The sequence below is a fragment of the Mchenga conophoros genome, linkage group LG7 (assembly GCF_057382185.1).
Source record: "Mchenga conophoros isolate Kocher_MC1m ecotype Shallow Benthic linkage group LG7, M_conophoros_male_GT1.1, whole genome shotgun sequence".
Taxonomy (NCBI): Eukaryota; Metazoa; Chordata; class Actinopteri; order Cichliformes; family Cichlidae; genus Mchenga; species Mchenga conophoros.
In genome coordinates, this window is record NC_140532.1 from 36492633 (window position 1) to 36513622 (window position 20990).

Below are 20990 nucleotides of genomic sequence, written 5' to 3' on the forward strand. Positions count from 1 at the left end.
AAATTCACTCTACTGTGGAATTTGGAGATTGACGTTTGGGTGTTTTGTGACGCAATTTTGCAATAAAAAAATGAAAAGAATCCAGTCTCAAATTTAAACCAAAAGAAATATTTATTCATGATAGATCTCATTTGGAAATACTCAACCATCCAAAAAATGTACACGAGTAAGTACTTATTTTTTTCTGAGGATGAACTGACAGGAGTTGAAATATTAATAGCCACATGCAATGGGTTCTTGTCCACTACAAAAAACAAAACAAAAGAAAAAAGTGACTACAGCTGATGTCCCCCAAACCCCTTATTCCAGACAAAAAGGAGGCTTCCTGTGTGTCCCCGTTACACAGTGGTAGGACTTTGTGTTTTCCAGGGCATTTGGCCTTTGGAACAATTCACATCTTAGACGGTTACATGTTTAGAATCTAAACATTTTGGCATCCTCTGCTCCATAAGCCTTTGTGAACCAGCCAGAGCTGATGTGCTCAGTGTTTGCACTTTACTTCCAAAGGTTTTTGTTAAGTTGGTTCAAGCTGTAATGACTGACTTGTGTTGTTGACCTATTTGCAGCAAGAAAGCAGTCTTCATTATAAACATCTACATACATTCAAATTTTAGCAAAGCCTTTTTTATTGGTTGTGTGCTGAATCAATACAATACCAAGCATGACCTCATTCACTGCTGCTGCTATTTTTAGATCACCCTGTGTGGGTCCTGTTCTATCCCCTTCCACTCTAACTCACACTAGGTCTCCCACATTGTGTCAAAATGGCAACCATTCAGCTTAAGAGTGCGCAGCCCCGCATATGGCTGAACTGATGTGCTGCCTCTGGGCTTGAAAACTGCTAACTCCTAACTGCAATCTGCCCAGCGACAGAGACCTAACTCTTACCACCAGTGATGGCTGGGAAGTTGGGTTAGTTGGATACAGTCACATCCCTACTTTCTGCACAATTTGAGATCCATGGTAAAACTACAGAAGCAGACATTGTGAGAATAAAATTAATAAAAGCAGCAGCACTTTAAGTGGCCCACGGGTGTACAAGTACATGACCCTGAAGGAGTCCTTGATGTTTAGCGACAGAGTCAACTGCCTTTCAATGTCCGCATATATCAACATGGTAATTTTTTGGAAAATGAGAAGACTGAAGTGAAAGCCTTTCATTAAACTGTAGAGCGTGTTCCATAACAACTGAACCCTTTAAAAGAAAGAATTGCCAAGGTCAAATATTTCAAAAAATATTAATACCTGTAAAATACTAGATTCAGAAAGCTGCCTGGTACATTTGTGCTGTCAATAGAAAAACTGATGCCAGCACACTGTGGTGTAAATAGCTATAAATCGTGTATGGCAGGAAGAAATGAGTGGAAATAAATGGAAACACTAAGCACCGCAACCCTAGAAAATCACAAAGCGATTAAGTACATCTTCTGTGGTTTAACGTCTATAGCACACACAGTTTTTCTTCAGATTAAAACACTGATATTAGTCTGCACAACACGAAAATAATTTTCACACAGGAACATTTAAATTAAGGGGGATACAATCCCATCACCTGATCAACTCTTTAGAAAACAGTAAGGCAAGGTAGAAAAATCACAAATCAATTAAATCCTGTGCAGACACTGAAATACAGCTAAATTTGGCTTTAAATAATAATAATGATAATAAAAAAAATTCTTGGTCCAGTTTAAAAAAAAAAAAAAGAAAGAAAAGAAGCATGATTCTGTGCAAGAAAAATCACATGAAAGTTTTCCCTTTCGTATCCATCTGACTGACGACTGACTTGTAGACTGTGTATGGCATTGTGTTGGCTATAAAAAAAAAAAGAAAAACACATCCAGTGAGTTCATCCAGCGGCCATTTAGGACATAAATGCCTCACCATCTTGTTTTCGGGGGCTCAAGCTCCTCTTTTAGTGAAGTATTTTTGAGCATGGCAATGTTCTTGAGTGGCTGAAGTTGAGGTTCAGTAAGCAACACCCATTCTTCAAAGGCACCATACTGTACATTGGTCTGTGTGTGCGTGCGTGTGCGTGTTTATGTGGGCCACATGTGAGCACATGCATACATGGAGAAGTAAAATCAGTCAACAAAGTCGATTCCCTCCACTGGTGTCAGCCCACAAGGCATCACCATGACAACTAAGGCAAAATCTTTCAACATAAAAAAACACAGCATCTTTTTTTTTTTCTTATTTTAGGTTTTCGGATCAGATTCTTTGCTTAAAATCAACTCCCCACAATAATCATTAGTAATGATGATAATCTCTATTCAATAAATTATCTATACTGTACAATTATTTCACCTCGCGTAGACCTGCAAAAAAAGGGGGACCTTTTTTTTTTTTCAAAGTAAAGCTATCAGCAGTCAGTTTCTGCTGTGTCCTCAGTCCTCAGTAAAGTCTCTGCAGAGCACACAGAGGCTGACAGACAGCAAGCCATTTTTTCCTTTTTTCCCCTGTACAGAAATTAAACAGGACATCCAGCAAAGACAAAAGCTGATGCATAATTGAAGATAAACAGAGTAGAAACACTCGCTGAAAAATGAGTATCCAGCAAAACAACAAAAAAAGTTCTTTGTTGGTTTTTTTGTTTTGTTTTTTTTCCCCTTGTGTTATTTTCCTGGAGAGACTGAGTAATTTTCTCTGAGAACAGTAGATAGAAGATGGTTCCTGATTTAAAGGGAGCCAGACCAGCAACATCTGAGCCTTACTGCACTCCTTCTTCATCCACATAAGTTGAAGGAAACCATCCAATCTGTAACATGAAACAGTAATTATCAGACACACACAGTATTTTACATCAACCAGTATAAACAAAAGATGTTAATTGGGTTCATTTATATGCTTTTTTTGTTTTGTTTACATGCCGTGAATCCATTGGATGTGCACCACGACTACATTAGGCCGAGAGCTCTCGGAGCTCTTTCCTCTATATTATTTTGGCAGAAGATGTGCGCTATTTTCCGATAACTGCACAGCTCAGCAGCAGCCTTGCCTCTGTTCTGAAAAAATACTTGAAGGCTACTTCAAATGCTACTTCAGCTGTTGCTAGGCTACGACTTCTCCTACTTGTTAGAATTGTAAAGCATGTACTGAACTAACAGAGATAATAGAAACACAAAGGTTGTATTTACAGCAACACAAAGACATCCATTAATACCTGTTGAGGTCTGTATCTGGGTATGTTTTGTCAAAAGAAAATCTCATCCTGAGTCTCTTAATTTTCCTGAATTGGACTGGGTGTTAAAATGCTGAAATGAGGTAGTTGAAAGTAGCAGATGTCTTAATTTAAAAAGAGAAGCAATAATATTTTATGTGCTCAAGTTAAGTCGTGATTCAATTACTAGCATGTGCACTGTCCATAAACACAGATCAGCACCATGCATATTGGCTGAATTAATCGCTGTGATGCCTGTGGTGCTCCACATGAATGTTAGGGTTGGCGTGATATGTGAAGATTTCAAAATAGTCATTTTTAATTCAACAGCAGGGGAATGAAAATATATTTGCAGGGACCACCGCATTTCATGTGCACACGTGGATTAAAACAATTCATATTTTGCCGTATTCTAGTTTGAAACCAGACAGAACCAGCTAGCCAGGAAGCTACATTAAAACAAAAAAGCTAATAGAAACCTTTCAGCTGTAAAATGAACAAGTACTAGTAAATGATCAAAGTACAGAACCCATAATATGTAATGGGTCTTTGTGGAGAAACCACCAACCAAATGATAATCTACTTGCTGGACACAGAGTCATGTCGACACAGAACTGGGAAGTCAAGCTTTTCTTGGGTTTAACACAGCAAAGGAAGGACAATGAATACTCATCAGTTGCACTAGGTTATTCACCTAGGTCAAATCTTATTCTTATAAATATCAAGAATGTAAAAACAGACATAAATTAAACAGCAGCTCTGATGTCGTCACTAATAGCCACTACATTCAGCAAATCATCCAATTACGGTGGGTATTTCTTCATAATGTAGAAATAAATAGCATCTAATTTTGGTGAGCTTGATGTCTTTCTCATACACAGCAGCAATCAAGACACTTCAGCTCACTTCATGAAAACTTAGAGGCTTTGCAGACCAGATTTGCAACCAGCTAAAGTAGTTGACCTGGTTATCATAGTATATGATACACAGATTTCAATGTATTTGCTGTACACACTGCATTAGCAAATACTTTTTTTTTTGCTGAGTTCTACCAGGTGTAGATGTGCTTTTTTTTTTTTAAGTCGGCACGTTTCGGCTTTCATCAACTGAATACAGATTACCTTTTTTACCACTTCTGTTCCATCAAGGTCATACATCACAGAGAGACCAATCCAAAGAAACTGCGTGTGCAGGCAGATGGTTTCATAGGAGAAAGTTAAACGCGTATTTCCATCAATCCACACGAGGGAATAAAAGTAAGGTGGGGAAAACACAGATAAAAATCAAAACTAGACTCTATGGCATTTTTACACCAGGCTGTACAGCAGACTGTGGTAAGGTTTAGCTTTACAACCGCTCAAGTTGTGTAGATCCTCTGGCTCCAAAGCACAACTCTAAATTTACAGCCTAATAGGGAACGTTCCTAAAATAAAATGCTGACATCACATTCCCTTTTACCGCCATCCTATTAAACTGGCACATTTCCCAGCAGCTAGTTTTTGTCTTTCAACCACATCTTTTTGTTTTGTTTTTTCTTTTTCCCCCGGTATCACTGGTTAAATTGTCAAATGTATCAATGCACTTTTGGGGACATGCTTTCCCTGAATTTCTCTTTTGCAGATCTCTAACTTAATAAAGCTAACTGGATACATTTTTGATCAAACTCAAAATATTACAACATTAAGGTATTTAATCCAGTGGTGGCTTTTATGCCTTGGGTCTGATCAATTTCCCATCCACAAATAAACACTTTACTCATAGTTACTTACTCTTCCATTGGCTTCTCCTTTCCACCAGCCCTGGTCTCCACCGATCTTGCTGTAGATTTTGACAATGTCGCCTTCTCGCAGTGACAGCTCTCTCATGTCTCGCGCTGCAAAGTTATACCTGGCCACTGCTGTGCTGACCACTCGAGGTGTAAACACTGAAAATTGATAACAATAGGAGTTGAGCCATAGTTAATTAACTTAATGGCACACCGCTGAATTCGCAACAAGAGTTATTATTTACTGGTATTGATGAATATTCATGTTTATGTATGAGGGTGACGGTTGTAAGACGAGGTCACACTGAACATAATGGTAATAATTAGTTGTGAAGAATGTACAGAGGCGAGATGGTCCGGTCAGTTTTCAGCGTGACACGCTGTAGCCACAAAATGACAAATGAGCAGGACAACTTGTTTCATCACTGGAGAGGAAATTGGTTTTCTTTTCTTGATTTAATGAGGAAATGTCATCCTGAGAAGAACTACAGTGTTCTTGTTAATGAAAAGAGTGCCACAGAGAAGAAGTAATGAGGTCGAGGTACATAGGCTTATTATGTAATTACAAGAGATGCGGCGCGAGGACACAAGAGAGGCAGCGGGGGAAAGGAAAGGATAAGTAGATAGTACCTGACCAAAAGGGGGCTTGGCTCTGAGAGGAGGAGAAGTTGAGGCCCTGTGGACTGAGGAAGGAGAAGTTGTAGGATGCACAGGTGGCTGCTGAGAGGAGGACAGAGAGAGAGCGAGACAAGGGAGGAAGTAAAGCTGGAAAATGTTTGAGGTGAACACATGCAGAGGCGAAGCCAAAGAAGCAGAAAGATAAAAAGATTTTGGATTGAAGCTTTGTGTGCCTGTGCGTTCGGTTCTCATTATATTTAATCTTAACCATGAAGGTGTTGCAATTTGACTGCTTTAAGAGTGTGAATTTATTTACAAAGTCTCAAACAGAAGCAGCGTGGGAACTCTGTTGTTTTTTAGAAAGAGTCTGTTCTGTTCCTATTAGTGACATTATTATTCAGTATTACACCAACCTGCAGAATAAATTTTGGTGTTATGTTTATTTAACTGTACAATTTACATTATATTATATTAAGAAAAACATATAATGTCACTAATAGGCATTACGATGACAGCCCAACTGAAGGTTGGATTAACAAGACTTCATCATTTGTGACAACTGATCAAATGCTGCTTTCCATTTTTATGCAGACGGCACTGTTATCTATTATTTACAGTAGTGAAAGCCTTTAAATAGCTGCAGTCTGCGTTTCATGTTGTTCCCATTTAACTCAACTTAAATGGAGGAAAATCCAAGGTCATGCTATTTTCAAATTAAGAGAAAGATAAAAGCTGCTAAAAGGGCTGAAAGTGAAATTATCACAAGATATTAGTATTTAGTATTATGCATTGAATTTTTTTATTTAAAAAGGAGACAGAGAGCTAAAACTTACATTAAGATTCTTTATTTTTTCCCTCCAGGCAATGAATACGCCGCTCTTTATGAACACACTCAAGAAACACCTAAAGAAGCTGGACACTATACCGATGTTCCTCATGTTTTACTACCATTTTATGTTAAACTACCATCCAATTGGTTGTTTTTTGCTTTTTTTAAATATAAAGACATAGTTTTACAGCCTCTAATTTCTAATATTTTAAAGACAGAGGTGTTGATTATGCTGCTCTTTTTTCTGGAATAACCACTTTTAAAGGATTGAAAAATTAGTACTCTTGTTCACTGTGATATCTCTTGGAGATACACTGAAATTTATTTGAAATTGGACCTTTTTTGTTCTTGATGTATAATTGCACATGATCTTGATTTTGTGCTTACTCACTTGCACTTTGTGTCACTTGTGTGTATAAAATCTCTGCAGCTCTCCATGCCAGGTCACACTTTATTTGATTTGATTTTTTCTCAAACTTATTTTTCTCGAATAGATATTTACCTGAAGGTCTACAAAAAGCTAATAATACAGAGTGTGACAAAGCTCAAATAATCTCAAACAGCTTTTTTGACATTGAGATCACTCAAATGGCCTGCACAGCCACCAGATCCGTCACAGCCACCAGATCAGTCACCCTTTGGGATATTCTGGGACAGCAAATTCCCATTGTGAATATGCATTTGAGAAATCTGGAGCAACTTTGAACCAAAAAGGAGGGGCCAACCTGGAACTATGTAGCAAAGGAGTTAGCACTGGCCACTAAATCTATAGAAAACTGACTGTCTTCCTCTTATCTCTGGATTTTCCTGGACTTGGAACAGAATTCCTTTTTTGTGGAATATTAGACAGAGGGACCTAAAATTGTTACAACTTGTTGAAAGGATCAAGAAAACAGTAGTAGTAAATGGTAAATGGTAAATGGCCTGTATTTATATAGCGCTTTTCTAGTCCCTAAGGACCCCAAAGCGCTTTACATATCCAGTCATCCACCCATTCACGCACACATTCACACACTGGTGATGGTAAGCTACATTGTAGCCACAGCCACCCTGGGGCGCAGTGACAGAGGCGAGGCTGCCGGACACTGGCGCCACCAGGCCCTCTGACCACCACCAGTAGGCAACGGGTGAAGTGTCTTGCCCAAGGACACAACGACCGAGTAGTAAAAGGTGACATCTTATGAAGCTCCACTGAAATTCACATGAAGCCTGAGCTTTTTGTTCTTAATATGTCATTACGTACGATATCGATGTCGTGGGGCCTGTGTGTCACGTGTGGTTAATGTAGGGTCCTATTATTACAGGGCCTTTACGTTACAAAGCGCCTTAAGGGGGGCTGTTGTCATGATTTGGCACTACAGAAATAAAACTGAAGTAGTTGTGCTATTTATTTTATATAAAATAAAATAATTATTTTATATAAAATAAATAGGGCAGCTATATAATATAATATATATTTTCCAGCTGCTTCAATTGTTGTTGATTTGACTTATCAGAAAATGTCTGTGTGAACTCCATAATAGAGTTTTCCAGATCGAAAAGTAAAAGTACGTGCTTGGAAACAGTCAAGGATAAAACTGAGAGGAAAACCATTATTAGCAAAAACTCCAGTTGTCTCCATCCGTGTACAACTTCAGTCAAAACAGGAGGAGAAATGATTTCACTATACTGGCCAGTTGGGTCTTTGTGAAGAGCGAACAAAGTGAGGCCAGTGTAGGACAGAAGCTAGCGCAAAGACACAGCCAGTATTCATATAGTGTAATGGCCAAGAAGGGCAGCCAATTCAGTCATTCCAAAGGCTGGAGTTAGCTGACTTTCTCTTTGTCACTCTCTTTATCATTTCACACTGCTGCCCTCCTACTCTGCCCAGCTGCCCCTCTGGCCTCCATCTTTTTTTTGTCTGTATGAGTCATGAGAGTCACTGGCCTTGGGAAAAACAGAGGACAGGGGAAGACAAAGAGAGTGGGAGGAAGTGTGTCTCATTTATTTTACCCTCTTCTTACAGTATCCACAGCCACAGTGTCATGAAATTGAATTTGTACTGGACCAGTGTATTTTGGTAACAGAGAGTGAAAAAGGTATTTTCATAATCGTGCATTGAAGCAGGTAGACATTATTTGACATGCAATGCTCCTTCAGTCTCCATGCAAAAACACTGACACTAGCATTTGAAGATGTCTGTGCATGTCTTGTTAGAGCTTTGGGTGGTTCCACTCAGCTTCCAGTGGGCATTACCCAAAGCTCATTAATGGAAATGAGGTCTGTAACATGAGTCAAGTGGTAGAAAAGTTAAAGCCACAAGTCATAGTGTATTTAAGAGTCAAGTCCAAAGCCAACCACATGTGATTTTATATGGGAGAGACATGGCACTAAAAAGAATCCTGAATAGAAATATCTGAATAAATCTTGTACCTACTACTCCCTCCAAAGGGCCAACCGTCTGCTTTATAATAGCTGAAACAGAACAGACAGAAGTGATTCCAAAATCTATACAAGTTTTTTTTCTTGGCTTACTGCATCCATAATGTAAATTAGTCTCGTATTTGTTCAAATGCCCTTGCGGGATCAACCAGATATGTTGATTCTGTTGGCACACTGGATTGAAGTGGAATTTAACTCTTGAAGGTGCTGTAGAAAACTTTATAAAACTTAAATATCATGAGGCAAAGTCACCTTTTTTTTATTAGATTTTTCTGGTTATTTATGCAGCTTTTTATTAACGTTGCGGCCGTCTCCTTATTCATTTAGAGAGGGGCTTAGTGTTAGCCTGAATAAACTCCCAGGTGCTGTTACGAAGATGCCTGCCAAGGAGTGAAACTTGCTTCTAAAAGAATGATGGATATTTTATCTGAAGATGTTCTCAAAACTTAGCTTCATCAGAACCACACTGATAAGCATCGTGGTCACTTAATCTATACTATGAAGCCACATATTAAGTTACTTGGATTAAGTTATCATTAACACAGAAGGACAAACATTAGGGTCTCTTTCACAACCGATAAACATCAAACCTTGCTCTGCCAAAACGCTTACTGACTATCATTTATCAGCTGGCTGTACTTAGCTGTTCATTGCTCAAGGATCTAATATGATTTTCTGGTACTAACAGATTGTGTTGTTTGCAGAGTTTGGCTGCTATGCGGTATCAGAATGGCTGCAGAAGTGGAAAGTAAAGTATTGGAACAGAGAAAAATTCAAAAGGTTTACCTGGTGAGCGTGTGTTGGCCCGCGTAAGCGAGCGTTCTCTCGACTTGTAGGGGTATTTCAGTGTGGTATCTAACAACTTGAAGCTTTCTTTCAGCGAATGAGACTGATAGTACTCCACAAGCTCCTGTAAAGTAACAGGATACAAAAAGGTGAACTTTTCTGCTTTCACATTGACAACAAGCTCCTATGGGTGTTTCTGTGTTGGCAGTTCATTAAATGACCTTTTTTCTTTTTTTTAAACAGTTTAATATGACTTACCAACAGACTTTCAAACTTCTTTGCCTCGGTGATGTGTATCCAGCTGTCTTTTTCAATGACTTTGATGTGCTTTACTTCATCGTTGAATCTGTAAAGAGAAATCACCAAGAACAGATGTTGTTTTTCCACTGTTATCGATTTTCTTTATCCATATCTTGCATATTACTGTTGAGCCTGTATTCTCCTGTGCCCTTAACTTAATGTGTTCTGCTGCTCCACACATTTCTTTTTCAGTATATCTGATTGAATAAGATGGAAATTAAGTATTTTTTCTTAAAGTTAAAGACTTCTTAACAGATTTGTTTACTTAATTATATCGAGCCTGGTCCCCACAGTCACTCATCACCTGAGTTAGACACAAATGTGTAAATGTGCATTCCCTTTCTCAACCCATCATTATATGACAACTCCAGTAAAGAACTCATGGATTTTTTTTCCTCTTGAGAATGCATCGTCTCATTGAAAAGGCACAAAAAAGGAAGGATTAAAAAAAAAAAAGCAATTACTGAGTAGTAATTAGCTGGAGCTAAAAGATGCACAGAAAAAGCTGACTAGGGCTCCCTGTGAGAATATTTATTCCCCATGAAATATGGATAAAAACCTTCCCTTGACATTTTCCTCCCCTGTAAGATCTGAAATACTCACTTGATGCTGATGGCGAACCTCTCCGCCTCAGCTGTCCTCTCTCTGATAAGGTAGGTCCCACTGCAGTGGGATTTTAAAAGGTTGTCTGCCTGCTGCCGCTCCATGTTTCCTGCAAACCTACAGAAAAAACAAAATTTAGAGGTCACTGTTTTTTTTGTTTTAAGTTGTTTCATCAAATGACACTCTAAAAGCTTTAAAAACACTTAACTTCAATCACCCATGTAGTAATTAATCTTTTGGTTAGGGTCAGCTTGCTTTCAATTGAACCACTGCTTTGAGATAACGCTACAGTTTAACATTAACAGATCTGCACTAATTACAGGATATTGACCTTGGGCTAATGGTACCTTATAGTGCACAGGCCCATTAAATGCACAGTTATGGGTCTTACCAAGGATATCCATAGTAGTCTGCATCCCTTGAGGACGACCGGCATGACTGGAAGGGCTGTCGCACATAACAGACACCGTTCATTAAAGAACACAGCACAGGACTAACTGACATGCACATGCATAAACTCGTCCACTCTCAAATCATACACGCTGTAATCAGTCACAACCCACTTTACAGGTGTATGGGTGCATTACCTTTGGGTCCAAACAAGGCTTTACATAGGAACTGGGGAAAAAGCCGCTCTTTTGTGTCTGTATCAGCTTTCCCTGTAAGACAAACACAAGGTAAGTTTATTTCTAGATGTGAAACAAAACTGTGCTTACTTCAGGCAAAGAAATACTTTAGAACATCTGTGGAAAAAAAAGGGAAAATGGGTAATATGTAGTTTAGTGTAGATACAGAAAATTTGGAAATCCTAAGACACACTGAAAAATTTGTAGGGTTTATAGAGGAAAAACTAAAACTAAGAACTATATTTCCTCCTTGCAAGTAATCATTGTTAAGTAAGACTATATTAATAAACCAATATCTGAAGCAGAGATTCTTTAGTTTATTGTGTATAATGTGAAACAGTGTTACGTTGGTGCCTCCTAGTGGTGCCAGTTTATCTGCACTGGATTCGTTTTGTCAAAATTTAAAGTAAAACATTTCTGAAAGACGATGTATTCACTTGGAGCTAAATAAATATTACACGCTATGCATCATATTTTCGGTGCTAGATGTTGTATGTACAAACTTTCCCCATCAAAGTCAGACAGAGGATGAAATGACTCCATCTTATGCCTGCAGCAATCAATTTTAAACTCTGCACACCTGCTGACATCACACTGAGAGATTAAACTGCCATGCTGTAGAGGGATAGCCTACTGTTATAGCTAAGATCAATTAATGTCATCAGAAAGTTGCCCAGAGTCACTTCAGGAAAAGCCAGCCTGATATTAGAGTCGGTGATTCAGCAGGAATGCCAACAGTTCCTGGAGCAAACAGTGTCACAGTTCCTATCATCCAGACTAATTCACTGCAGAGGATCCTCCAGGTCTGCACGTACACCTCTTCTAATGTTCAGCTAAAAGTGATTTATTTCCATTGGTGAAGGTGCAAAGAAGTCTTTAACTTCCTCTAAGATTTTAGAACAATTTTAGGCAAGCGTGGCTCAGTTTATCATTCAAACACTCTTTAAAGTATCCTGTGGTATTTTAGTGAGACGCACAAGCCAAAGCGCTATTAATTTAAACTGACAAGGTGACAAGGGGACTCTGTTTACAAGATGTGCGCTGGAATATGATGATGATTTGCAACTACAAGAAAAATTATCTTTTTTTGTAGCATGGGGGGAAAGAAAGCACTTAGGGATTTGCCTACTCCACAGCAATTTGAATTAAAGGCATTTTGGGGTATGTTACTGTACTTGTTCACCACCAGAGGGATAAGATTGATAGTGCTTTCTGCAGCCTGGTTAGAAAACATGAAAAGAAATGACGGAAATGGCTCCAAAGGCAACAAAACGCTCAGTAATTAACACATATATCTTGTTTGTTCAATCAATACAAAAAAAACCTGTGTGTGTAAAAACTAATCTACAGTTTTACAGGAGGTTGTGTGCTTAGACTTTAGCTTTGCTGATTATAAGACTCCACCAAAGTCATTGCAATTGTCCAATAAAACAAGGTTTTTGTCCAGATCCAATAATAGCGATCCTATATGCTAACTATTTCAATCTGGAAGTGCCGGTATTTGAACAGAGACAGAACCTTGACTTATGTTCTACACTTTCTATCTCACAGGTAAAAAAAAAATTGAATTTAACATGAGAATCACTGATTCATTTCAAATCCACTGTGAGGGATGGATTGATTTAAAAATGATTGACTACTCTACCTCCCACCATGTGATATCCGGGTCTCCCTTCAGAAGCTCGATAAAATCTCCTGTTTGGAAACAGAGAGGGGTCTTCCCCGGAGGCACCGGTGTGCCATGGTAGTTCTTCACTGCCACCATCTTAGGACCTGCAATAACAGTCAGTGTCCAGTACATTACCACTTCCAGCTTCTCACTAATAAAAAAGTCCACTGACATTGAGAAAACAAAAGCTGTAGAAGAGTTGTGAAAGAAACGATCAGATTCTGCAAGTGTATCTCTACTGTACTTCTGCATACTCTACTAATGCATTTATATTGTGAAAAGGTTACTTTTTTGTAATATAATAGAGAAAGGTAAACTTTTACATATTATATTTTCATTAGCTGGATTGGAGTATTGATGCTTATTGACAGACTTATTGGCATATTTAATTTTGGGTTTGCACTAGTTACTATTCAAACTATATAAATAATGTGTATCTCGCGTTCTACTTCGGTACATGCAACCACAGTCACAGGCAAGACTCCTAGCTTGACAGTTGTCCAAATGATAGTCGACTCCCTCCACGAGGACGTAACACCACACAAGGTCATTGCAAAAAAGCCTGGCTGTTCAGTGCTGTATCAAAGCATATCAATGAAAAGATGAACCGGCCGGGAAGAGTGCCTTCACAAGAGTGTCAAGTCCACTCAAGAAGAGCTTCACACCAAGTGGACCGAGGCTGGAGTCAGAGCATCAAAAGCCACCACACGTAGACCTCTTCAGGATCAAAGCTACAACTGTTAAATTCCTAAAATCATGCCACTCCTGAAACAATGGAAAACATCAGATGCATCTTACAAGTAACTGGTTTAAAGAGAAAAAGAAGTGGACTGTTGCTCAGTGGTCCAGGTTTTCTTTTGATTTCAATTAGAATCAAGGTTCTAGAGTTTGGGTGAAGGATGGAGAGGCACAAAATCAAAAGTGTTTGTGAAAACCTCATGCTAGAATTCAATCTTTGATTATTTAGGGTGCCATGCCATCTGCTGGTGTTGATGGTTGCTGCTCTACTCTGTACTATCACGTAAAAATTCAATGCAACCACCTACTAGAGCGCTTCAGGTTTCCACCTGACAAAAAGTATGGAGCATATTTCCTTTTTCACCAGGAACTAGGAACTCCCACCGCGCCAAAGCTAGTATTTATTGGTTTGCTGACTGTGATAATGCTGGGTTTGACTACCCAGGCAACTGACGTGACCTGAAACCCCACAGAGAATCTCATCTTCCTCAATCAACAAACTGAGGAAGATGAGACACCTGAAGCCAACTATTAAAGGAATCTGGGCTTCCCTAACAGCTAAGCAGTGACACAACCTGATCACCACCAGACTACGCCAGACTGATGTAGCAATTCATGGTAAAAAAGCCTCAACCAAGTGCTACCTTAACAGAAATTGTTCATTTCTGTATTATACGTCGTTTTTTTTGATTGATCACAAATAATTTAATAATTTCAGATGCTGGAATTCTGATAATTTTTTAAAGCCACAAAAAAATCGGTATTAAACTATAATCTAGCTCGAAATAGTTCACTTGTGATGTGAACATGTGATGATACAGAATACATTAAAGTTTACCTTTTTAAATCCAATTATAGGAAAACAAAATAAAACCTTTTCACAAAATTCAAATTTTTTTAGAGGGATTAGTATAGGGTTAGTATTGTTGCTGCAATGGCGCTATCCACTAGATGGCAATAGAGAGCCGTGCTATTTAAGCACAGCTACAGCCAAAACAAAGTTGACAGCTGACAGAATATTCAAATGTTAGCTCTTACCAGGTGATAATCCAGGCTCCTACACAACAGAGACAAATATCTGATTATTGATATTGTTAATAAGTAAGCAAAAAACATCACCTTTTATCCTTTTGTGGTAATTATTCAACAAAGAAAGATGGTGACAATTAGAGAAAGCTGTTGTATATTGAGTGAAAAAGAAACTACTCACCAAGTCAAGAGGATCTGAAAAGAGGAAATATTGAAGATTGTCAAAGAAGATTCACAAGAAAATATTTCACCAAGTGGATCCATCAGCACTTGACATCAGCATGCCAAAATGTACAGCATAGCTTCATGCAGACCATTTTTTTAAGCTGACTAACAGCAATGTAGTATGACTGGTTTCCTGTGAGCGTTAAACAGCAGATAAAACTGAAAGCATCAAACTATATTGTTACAGTCCTGCTCTGTGGTCCTTATTATACACACACTAACTTATTTTAAGAATTTATTTGATTAATTATGACCTTCGACTATCAAAGAACTTGATTGGTTCATACTGAACCTCACTCAGCAGTTATTAAATTGGCTCAAATTTGAGAAAATAGGCCACAATGATTTTCTGAATTCATGTTGAGTAAATATGTTGTCAGATACTGTTGCTAAATCCACTGACACAATAAAAAAGCCTGCCTCCCTTTTACTGCTGCATAAAGAGGCCTACAAGCAGGACAGGGGTCATCAAATTACAGCAGTCATCATTGCATGTCCGTGACATGTCACACAGTTTTTATTTATCTATTTTTATCATTTGCTCACTACTTGACCCTCACAAAGTCATCTGAATAACATCTTCTATTAAAGAGGAAATACCTACTTATTTTACAAATGGTGATCACTTCTAGACACTCTTTGTGAGCTCCTGTTCCACAGCGAGAGCAGTAGTAGCCCTGATAGAAGATGCCCCTTGAGGACAGGCGCACACACACACACACACACAGAGAAACATGCACTTTAGTAATGCAAACAGGAAGTGGCTGAGACACAAATTAACCTCCTGTAAGAACAACACACAAGGGGACCTGCTGCTTGTTCCTATAATTGTTCCAACTGCGAATCCACATCCTCCATCATTCCCGTTCTGTAATTCTTTAAAAATCACCAAATCAACTGGCTCAGTTTAAACCGTGTACTCCTGAAGTTTATTTGTTACGGGTACTGTAACACTGCATGCATCGCACGCTGCCAAGTTGAATAGTAAGTGCCATAAATCACGATGGGATCTGCTGGGACTGCAGCAGTAATTAGCATCTAGCAGGAAGAGAGAACGCTGGTCCCTGCTGCCATCGGCTCTGTGAATTTAGGTCAGCAAAGCCACGCAATTTGTGGGTCAATACACAGAGTGGGGTTTAGCCGGCTGACTCTAATAGAGGTGAAAGTGGTGATTCAGTGACACGGGCTATCCCACTGCAGACGAGCAGCATTCTCACATGAGAGAAGGTGTACTCAGGAACACTGTGGGTGGTGCGGGGCCGGGAAATGTTTAAAAATAACATCCGTCAGCCGCAGTCACACTTACTAGAATATTTTCCAAGGAATGCTTTCACACTAATGACGGGTTATGCGAGCCAAAAACATATTCCCTCTGTGATTTAAGTCTGTTTGTTTGTTCACTACCAAATGCTACTTAAATTATTTATTTTTATATTTGTACTGCTGTAGTGTTTACTCCACTCCAAGGGTATTTTTTTTCTCCTCTGTTTGTGGTGTACAGAGTCAAAATTACAAAAATTGTGTTGTTGTCCAAATACTTACCTAACTGTAATAACTTTTGTGTGCTTTTATGAAAAAGTGAAGCCAACGTGGGAGTAGTTGCAAAAGGTCTCCTGGCAGCAGTGCTTCTTTGCCAAAAAGACCATCAGCTCCCTGGTTTTGTGTTCTCAGTAAACACTTCCCTGATCATTTTATTGGGCTCAGTTGCTATTTTCATGACACTCTGAATAAAACATTAAGTCTATTTTGTAAATTATAAGTCAGGGAATCAGAGAGGAGGATTATCCAGGATGCTCGTTGGTTAACAAACTGTCAATCACAAGTGATTAGCCACAGAATGTCCTCTGTTTCTGCTCATCTGCTGACACATGTGGTTTCAAAACACCAAGATGGTGACAGTGAAAACATTGAACTTCCTTCTTTGTGCATCATAATTTATTAATAATTCTGCCGTTGCATATTTTGGACATACAGTGTCTCTGCTTCATAAAGTTTGTCTGGATAAGTAACACATAAAAATGCTGTTGCTACCAAATGCTGACATAACAGTCACTAGAGAGTCTGGAATAAGGATGTATTCGGTGTGCATTATTAACGGCACTAAAGATACCAGCGCTGGGGTTGTCAGGGTCATTACCTCAAGAGCATCTTGCAGGCTCGACAGTTGGTATTCTTATCAAATGTGTGCATTTCAAAGTTGTGCTGATTAGCTGTGGCTCTCTCTGGCTTGATGTTGGACCTAGATAAGTAAATAATATGGAATTAAATAAACCAGTTAAACTGAGGATACCTAGGATTCTTTATTTTTTCCCATGCTACTGAAAAATAACATGGCAAAGACAATTAGTCTCACATAAAATACATTTTATCCAACTAGTCATACTCACATGGCCATATCAAATTGCTCCATCCACTTCCTCTTTGTTTCCTCAGTTTTGCAAAAGAACTGGAAGCCCTGCTTCCCTTGCAGATGGATCAGGTAGAAACCATAAGACCACTGGTGAGAAAAAGTGAGTGTTGAACAGATGGCAGAAAAAGGTTTGTGGATGGCAGACCGAGATAAGAAAGAGGCATGTGATATCAGCAGTTCCAACAAATATATGGTCAAATCAAGTCAGACCTAAAAGATCATCAACATGCTTTAGCAATTAATTGGATAAGACGCTGGTCACAGACTCAGACTGTGCATATGCAATCAAGGTATTACATCCCAAAAATCACCACAGCCAAAACAAAAACAAAAAAAAAGCCACTATGAGAAGATGTGTTAAATAAGGGGATCATTTGAGCTTACCATTTTTCCACAGGACTGGTAAGCATGCAAAAAGAAAGACACCAGAGAAAGACCCAGTTACACATGCAAACATGTACGCACGCATGCAGATCCAAAAACAAAAAAGCCATGTTAGACCGGATGCCCAGTGCACTGCAGTACGTTTTCATGAATCCTAAATGATCTTCATTGCATTTACATGATTTTACAAGCACGAATGAACACAATGCACGTTTGACACAACAGTGTATTACCCCATCTGAAATCACATCAGAAATTACCATCAGCAAGCTCCTTCAGCTCAAGGGCAACATTTGTAATGATTACACATGCCGCTTCATCGCCTACACCGGCCGGGCCACCTTTACAAAGATCTCACTGACGAAATTGCTCTGTCTCATTTCAAACCGTGATGTTCTTACCTTTTTCATGTCTCTGTTGTTCGTCGGGTCATCCGACATTTTATGATTTTGCAGCTCAATAATCTCTTTGAGCTCATAGCTATAGCCTTTCCTCTTGCAGACAATGACCACTTTATCAAAGAGGAATATATACCTGAAGACAATCATACATTTTTATTGAATATTGGCAGCGATAAAATGTTGCTAAAGGTTATTATAGTTTAGTTTTACTATAGAACTTGGACTCACCGGTCCTGTTTTGTTCGGTTCATAGAGGAGCACACCTTCAGTTCTCCATCTATCTTTGGCCTCCCGTACTCCTCCAGCTTCACCTGCTGCTTAGGTTGCAAAAAACAAACAAACAAACAAACATAAAAAGCAGCCTACTAAACCAATGGATTCTGCAATTTTTAATAAATAATTTTGCTAGACTTTTAATTTCAGAGAGAATTAATATCCACGATAAACGATGATTCTCCATCCTCCCTTTGACTTTTTTCCAAAGTCATACCCAGTGGCTACATGTATAAATTATTCAGAGCACTTTTACTGTACGTATTACTGTATATGTGGCACATGTACAAACCAAAGCTGAATACTGACTTGGCATATCAGCAAGGAACAACAAAAGAAGTTGTGATAGAGAGATAGAAAAACGAGAAAAAAGGTTGGTGCTACACAAAATATTAAAGTGAGCAGTTTGCAGTTTACATAAATGAGTTATTAAGGGAATTATCATGGCTGAGGATCATGGAAGCACTTTGAAAGATAGAGGTGTTCTGAGGAGAGACTAATCATTCTGTCGAACTTCAAAAACACCTGTTGATAACATGCCAGTGTGTTGGCATGTATATATTAAAGAACAACCTTTAAAATGTTCTTAGCTGCTCAAAAGATAACAAGTGCAAGGAAAGTGTGGAGTACTTACAAGATTTTCTATTGAACTTTGGAATTCGCTGATTTTTTTCAAAGTCTCATTGTCTCTCTTGACTTCATTGATGTACATGGCCAGGTCCTGGAAGAGCCAGACATTCTTTCAGGCATCTGCTATTTCAAGCTGTATTTACAACACTTGAGCAACACAGTGGCTGTATGTAATTATGTAGCTTTAGCTAAGAGGGTGATTCTGCAAGATTTTTAAACACACACCTGCATAGCCTCCAGAGCCTCCTTCAGTTGTTGTCTCTCGGGTCGGTCAGTTGAGTGACTCAAAAGTTCCTACGGAGAGATTATTTTGTTAGAAAAATGTTCTTGTACTTTGAGAAACTGTAAAAACCAAACTCCAATGGTGTGTCTGTTTGTCTTGGCAAAATTTGACAACTGCACACTGCAGATCTGAAATCATTAACAACACATTAAAAAGTACACTTTAAAACTTGAGTGCAAGCGGAGAGAGCAACCAGCCAAGTTCAGCTTGTTTTTTGCTTTACTAGCCCCTCCCCCTCCCCCAGCCCCAGATTTCTGTTTTGTTTTTGTTTTTTATGCAAAGAACTAAGATAATAATGTACACAATTAGACTGCATTGCAATTTTGTTTTAGAGCTGCTTTCGAGCTGTGTACAATACAATCTTATGACTGGTTCAGATTTTGAATTCTGTCTGATTATTATCTAAAAAAAATAATCAAAACTAAGCCTGAGGCAGTAAAGTTTCTGCCAAATGCATTTTTCTGCATCTAACATCAACAATTTTAACTTGCCTTTCTGGCCAGTATTACTCCAGTTTAACAAGTTACTTTGTTTCTTTGGTGTCTTTAAGTTAATCAAATGTGAAAGGTAAATATGCAAGTTTTCTTGCTTGCACTTAGGGGTAAAGATTTGCCTGTGGTTTGGTAGGCTGGTCAGCATATATGCTGGTTAGCTTGATAAAGTAGAGATTGGTCAAAGTTATGTTGTAAAACAACCTGCTACTCATAAAGGGGTTTACTGTTCAGGTGCTAGGAAATAACACCGTATTTAATAGTGACCTCCACATTAATGCCAGCAGAGCTTGGTGACCTCTGAACACTAATCATTCGATCATGTATTGCTAAATGTTTGTGTAATTTTTTCCCAAAAGTTTACTGAATTTTAAACAAAAATATGATGACATGAAGACTGCAGCGACACTTAAAGTATTAGGAAACAACTTTATTATGTGACCAAGTGGTTCTGGCTGATTGGTTAATTGGGTAAGCCACAGCCCAAACAGGTTCTGGACTGAATCACTACAGATTAATCGTTTTGAGTAATTGAATCTCAAAATTACACAGAAAATTGCCTTAGTAAATATAAAAATAAAGTAAGTACAGGAACTTTTTAAACAAAAACACAAATATGAGTATGGCAATCTGTGCAATACCAGTTGGAGAAGGGAAACCCAGAAAGATTCAGCGTTTATTAATGGCATGGCAACTTGCCTTTACAGCAGCCCCTGTTACTGCTCCATAACCCAGTGTGAAACAAGGGAGTCAGTTAGTTTTCATATTTAAACTTTTTTTTAAGTTTCTGTTTATTTCATTAAGCACTACAGTGATGTTTTTATGGTAGATTTCACTGCTGGCAGGTACCAGCATGGAGTTAAAAAGAAGTAAACCATCTCTGTTTGAGGTTAGCAGTATGAAGAGACATTAGCTGCTAGCTGCATAACCAACAATAATTTCCAAACTATCAGCAACTGCTAGGATTACTTAATGTGCATGTGAGGTTGTGGGAAAATAAAAGAATAAAACACTGTAAGCATAAGGTGAAAAACAAGTCCGGATGTAAATTAGGAAATAACCATAGTACTTCATTTAACTCATACTAACATACCCATAACATAACCATGGATCATCCGTCTGATATTTTGAAGCTATTATGCTATTACACGGACGAGATCCCCTGTTTTTAGGTCTTCCAATTTCAAACTAATAATGAGCTTCAATATACGGGGCATTTTCCTCACTGGCTTTTCATGCCTACTTCAAATATTATCAGCAAGTGATTGACAAACAAAACCAAGAAAAAAGTGCTTTCATCTGGGCTCCACCTGTAACTTGTATTATCTAAGTAACCTTCTGCTCCTTTAAAG

General features: G+C 38.5%; 1 protein-coding gene across 11 annotated transcripts in view; it reads right to left on the minus strand.

Annotated features, from left to right (window-relative positions):
- Positions 1–92: 92 nt before the first annotated feature.
- vav2 (vav guanine nucleotide exchange factor 2) overlaps positions 93–20990 on the minus strand; it is a 202474-nt gene continuing 181576 nt past the window's right edge. For 2 of the 11 annotated variants that reach the window (XM_085279093.1, XM_085279092.1), the window contains 20 exons: positions 19090–19158; positions 18869–18955; positions 18190–18278; positions 17962–18094; positions 17561–17575; positions 17154–17263; positions 16904–17005; positions 15371–15459; positions 14723–14736; positions 14551–14569; positions 12751–12878; positions 11067–11138; positions 10871–10926; positions 10480–10596; positions 9835–9922; positions 9577–9700; positions 8782–8823; positions 5553–5642; positions 4927–5081; positions 93–2755 (listed from right to left, as the gene is read on the minus strand). In XM_085279093.1, coding sequence (XP_085135219.1) covers positions 2708–2755; positions 4927–5081; positions 5553–5642; positions 8782–8823; positions 9577–9700; positions 9835–9922; positions 10480–10596; positions 10871–10926; positions 11067–11138; positions 12751–12878; positions 14551–14569; positions 14723–14736; positions 15371–15459; positions 16904–17005; positions 17154–17263; positions 17561–17575; positions 17962–18094; positions 18190–18278; positions 18869–18955; positions 19090–19158 — 1647 coding nt within the window. In that variant the 3' untranslated portion in view covers positions 93–2707. The remainder of the gene's footprint in view (positions 2756–4926; positions 5082–5552; positions 5643–8781; positions 8824–9576; positions 9701–9834; positions 9923–10479; positions 10597–10870; positions 10927–11066; positions 11139–12750; positions 12879–14550; positions 14570–14722; positions 14737–15370; positions 15460–16903; positions 17006–17153; positions 17264–17560; positions 17576–17961; positions 18095–18189; positions 18279–18868; positions 18956–19089; positions 19159–20990) is intronic. The other 9 variants (XM_085279097.1, XM_085279095.1, XM_085279094.1 and 6 more) reach the window with 8 other exon arrangements.